The sequence below is a fragment of the Leptonychotes weddellii genome, unplaced genomic scaffold (genome assembly GCF_054177405.1).
Source record: "Leptonychotes weddellii isolate Sample4059 unplaced genomic scaffold, ASM5417740v2 HiC_scaffold_15620, whole genome shotgun sequence".
Taxonomy (NCBI): Eukaryota; Metazoa; Chordata; class Mammalia; order Carnivora; family Phocidae; genus Leptonychotes; species Leptonychotes weddellii.
Window position 1 is genome coordinate 1 of NW_027738063.1, and position 4,767 is coordinate 4,767.

The window sequence follows — 4,767 nt, forward strand, 5'->3', positions numbered from 1 at the left end:
GCCTGGGCCAGTTAGCACCAGTACAGAATCAGACCGTAAGCTGGCTTGAGGCCACAGAAACGGAAGGAAGATCTGATGATCACATTCCTTACTCAGTGGACAAAGTAAGGGGCCACGATCGCTCTGGCAGCATTTTAAAGATGAGAAAGTAGGGGCGCCTGGGTGGCTCAGTCGTTAAGTGTCTGCCTTTGGCTCAGGCCATGCTCCCAGGTACCTGGGATCAAGCCCCGCATCGGGCTCCCTGCTCCACGGGAAGCCTGCTTCTGCCTCTCACTCTTCCTCTGTGCTCTCTCTCTCTCTCAGGTAAATAAATAAAATCTTTAAAAAAAAAAAAAGATGAGAAAGTAGCAGCCACCCACGCATGAAGGCAGGAGAGCCCCGGCTGTGGTGGGAGTCACCTGGGACGGGCGGGCTAAGCCTCGCTCCAGACACCTTAGAACCCTGGAGGCCAAGGTCACAGGCAGGAAGCCCAAGGAAGGAGCGCCCCAGTCCCCAGGGGCAAGGCTTGGTGCGGCGGGACGGATGATGTTCCCCTTCTGTGAACCCCCCCACCCCTCTGCCTTGGTGAGTTCCCAGCACAGTGGGGCCCCAGGGCGCTGGAGGCGGGTCCCTATCTCATGGAGCTATCAGATGAGACATCTCGATCGGAGTCCTCAGCCTCGCTTGGCGGCGGCGGTGGGTCGCTAAGCGGGACCGCAGTGAAAGCAGGAGACTTTCTAGAAAAAAACACCAGCTGTCACCCTGGGGCAGGCAGGAATCCTGATGAGGAGGGCATTCCTCTCTCCCGTGGCCTTATTCTCGTGCAGGCCGGTGAACACCATCTAGGCAAGGACAGGAGGGCCCCCTGGGTGAGGGTGGACGCAGGGTGAGGGAAGCCGGGAAGGGGAAAGAAAGCTCTCGCACCCCGTCCTGTTGGGGGATATGGTCCATGTCTTTATCTTGGAGACTCTGGGAGGCTCAGAGTCCAGAAATATCTCAAATCACAGGAGCACACCTGGGTGGCTCAGTCGGTGCCTACATCTGACTTTGGCTCAGGTCATCAAATCCGGGTCCTGCTTCTCCCTCTTCCTCTGCCCCTCCCCCCACTCATGCTTTCTCACTCTCTCTCTCTCAAATAAATAAAATCAAAAAAAGAAAAGAAATATCTCAAATCACAGTATGAGAGATGTTACCTGAGCCCGAGTGCACAGGCTTGATGGCCCCAGCTTTAGGTCTATCTGTAGTATTTTTGTGACTTTTTAAAATTGACTTTTTTGTAGAGACAGAACTTACACAGGGTCAAATGCACCAACTGTGGCCCTGACTTTAGATAAAAATCTGCCCCCACACCTCTTCTGTCCCTTGGCAGTTTTGAGCCGCTTCTAACCAGGGAAACCCCAGAGATGGCGGCATTGGGAGGTGTTGGCCATCCAGCCACGAACGGACGCCCACCCATCGCCCCACTGCTGAAGGAGAGAAGGCTGCGGGGCTGGGCCAGACACACCGGGTGCCCTCCCACAGCCCCACATCGAGATGGGACTGAGTCTCGGGGTGCTCAGGGCTTGCCCACCGCGCCCCCTCCCTGCATGCGCCCCCGGAGGAAGACACATGGGGAAGGTGGGCCGGGCCCCAGCCCCCAGGAGAGGTCCTCACCGGTCTCCCGACTGGGTGATGAGCCGGCGACAGGTCTCCATCTGCACGTCCAGGCCGCGCTTCATGCTGCACATCTCCATGTACTCATGCAAGTGGCGGTTCATGTCATTCTTGGCCGTGGCCAGCTCCAGCTGTGGCAGGGGCAGGGCAGGGCCGAGCAGGTCAGCAGGGCCCCGGCCCCGCACCCCCAGCAGGCAAACACGCCAAACACACCGCCGGGCAGGGGGGCCCAGGCGGCCGTGGGCAAAGGCTCAGATCTAAAAACCAGTCTGACCAGCCAGAAGGCACCCACTGTACTATCATTCCTAGTTTTCCCGGGAATCTTTGCCTGCAGAGGAAGGCGGAGGTCTCTGCTACGGGCCCACATTCTTGCAACAGAGCCTCCCTGACGAGAGGAACCGAAGTGTGGGCAGGACAGAGAGCCCGCGGCAGCTGTCTGTGCGCGGCCTGGCTCCCTCCCTGGGCTTCCTGCGGCCCCGTGCCACGCTGCACCCCGTCTGTCTCCCTCACTCATTTGGGTGCTTCTGGAAGGCCGGCCACGACTCTTACTCATCTCTGCCTGTGCAGGCCCAGCACCACGCTGGGAAATAACTTCGTGAACTTCGAGAAGTGGCGACAAGGCTCGAGGCACAAAGGAGACCTGCCTGCCTGCTGCAAGAGGCTCGACCCTCCCCTGATCGCCCTTGTCTCTCATGTGAGCCGCTCGCAGAGCCGCACGGAAAGACTGCTGCCACCCCCAACGTCCTACTGCTTAGATGGATCCCAACTCAAGAAATGTTCCATGTCGGAAATGTGGCCTCAGAATCAAGGAAATACGGCCTCCCTCGCAGAGGGAGAGCTGAGAGGGGCCGAAGGCAGGAAAGATCTGGGCCAGAGACAATTTGCTGCCTCTCTTCGTTTTGGGTACAAAGGACAGGGGCCAAACGAGAGGCCAAATAAAACCGCTTGGAGGTGATTTGCTTGACTGCCTGGGAGCAAAGAGAAAGGGTAAGAAACTACCCGTGAATAATCCAAATTGGATAGAGGAAACCACCCAGAACTAATCCAAACTGGACAAGGAAAGGATGGGAACTCAGGGGAAAAAGTGAAGGGGTCACAGGGCCAGACGTTAGAGATGGTGGCCCGGGGGGCTCGGGCGCCCTGGCGGGGGGAAGCTGGCATGCAGCCCTGACTGCAGAGCCGGGCCGCGGGCCGCGCGACTGCTCAGCCGGGAAGAGGGTATGAGGTCACCTGCTCCTGCGCAGCCTGGTTGCCGCCCCCACCCCGGCTTCTCCAGCTCAGGCGGGCAGGAGGGGAAGGGGCTAGCTTCTGGAGCCCATCCCTCGCGAGGACGGGAAAGACGGAAATGAAGCAAATATAGTCTATCCAAAGGCGAGGCTAGGACCGTCACCCGTGGCCTCTACACATCCGTACGTGTCCCCTTCCTTCACACGCGAGGGAGGGCGGCCACCTCAGGCTACCAGGTACCCAACAGCCTCCACTGAAAACCCGAGTCTCGCTGTGGGACCGGAGGGCCGGGTAGTGCTGGGACTTGGTGGGGAGGAAGGAGACAGGATGGCAGGAGCTCCCTCCCACCTTGCTTCCACCTGGGCCCTGGCTCTACCGCTGGCAATGGGCAATTATCAGGGCCAGCAGTGCACCCGAAGCCCCCTGTTAGCTCTCCCAACACCTCTCCTAAAGCCGTCCTCCTGCAAGACAAGAGGGAGACCGCCGGGATGGGTGTCCGTGAGTGGACAGAGAGCGGCCCCCCCCCAACCCCTCTCCTCAGCGGGGAGCAGACATTCCGGCTGCAGGCCTTTAAAACTCAGCCTGTCTGCCTGGGCAAGAAACAAAAGCGGGTTTGGCTTCAAGGAGCAGGACCGTGTGGAATGCGCAAGTAGGAAAATCATCTGTCAACTTCCTTCTCGAAATGCCTGGCAGTGCAAGAGCAGCAAGGGTATAAACAGGTCACGTGGGCTTGAAGAGAGGCCCACGCAAGCCGGGGCACTCGGGGCTCAGGGAAGGGCCCTCTCCAGGGCCAGGAGGCCGCTGAGAGCCGCGTCCCGCCCGCCCCGCTGCCCCTGGGCCCTGGCCCCACAAACCCACGGCCCGCGGCCCTGCAGACCTAACTCTAAGTTAGAACACCGGCTTCCCTTGCCCACCCAGGAAGCTCCCTCCGGGCTAGGGAATGACAACAGAGGGTCCTCCATCCACTGAAAGGCTGAGCTGAAGAAACAGCAAAGTTCAAGTCCACTTCTTAGTGGCCTCTGCTAGGGCACGGACAGTAAGCTTCCCAGGAGACAGGCACTGCCCTCAGCTCTACACGGGCCTCGTTTCATCGGGTGTCAGGCAAGCCTGTGAGGGAGGGACAATCAAGATCCCACCTGACAAATAAAGAAACAGGCTCAGAGGGGGTAAGTAGCCCATTAGAAGTTGGAGGCGACAGGGCTGAGGCTGGAACCCACATCTGTCCGCCCTCCGCCGGAGCCTGACGTCTGAAGGCTCCACCCCCATAAGAGAAAGGAGAAGGCCCGGTGTCTGGGGTTCCCGGGGTTGCGGCTTCAGAAACCCCCAGCCTTACCTCTATCTGGTCAATGGTTTCCTGATATTCTTTCTCCCGGGTTTTGAACAGGGACTCCGTATCTTTAATCACCTTCTCCAAACTGTCTTCCTGCTGCTGGCGCAGAAAGGGAAGCAAGGGGGAGGCCAATGGGGAGGGTGGGATGGGGGCATTCCACAGGGCCAAGGCGGGGAAGAGAGAGAGAGTCCGGTTAAAGGAAACTGGAGAAAGCGCAGAGACAGGATAAAGGAAGAGGGGAGAAGCAGGTAGAGGATGGAGGCCACAGAGGGAAAGCAGCAAGGAGTGCAGGGAGGCGAGGGAGGGGACAGGGCGTCCATCTGGGGGGGCGGGCAGGACTGGCAGGGGCCCTGAGGCCGGGAGGGGCCGTTACCTCTCCCTGCGCCTCTGCGGCTGCCATGGCATAGCCTGAGAAATCCTCCCAAAGCAGCAGGGTCTCCTCAGTCTCCTCCCAAGTCAGGCTGTCACAGTCGTCCTCAAAATCATACTCCCTCCTGGAGACAGGGAACCCGCCGTCAAGGAGGGCGGGGGCCTTTCTGCCGGGCTTGGCGGCGGGGGGGGGGGGGGGGGGGGGGGGG

General features: G+C 59.7%; 1 protein-coding gene across 1 annotated transcript; it reads right to left on the reverse strand.

The window, feature by feature from the left end:
* Window positions 1–121: 121 nt before the first annotated feature.
* On the reverse strand, window positions 122–4,683 carry LOC102746555 (non-homologous end joining factor IFFO1; the record flags this gene model as incomplete). Its single annotated transcript, XM_081809930.1, has 4 exons — window positions 122–716; window positions 1,633–1,763; window positions 4,193–4,288; window positions 4,563–4,683. Coding segments are annotated over 4 exons (454 nt in total), but the record flags the coding sequence as incomplete, so codon positions are not given.
* Between the last annotated feature and the right edge of the window lie 84 nt (window positions 4,684–4,767).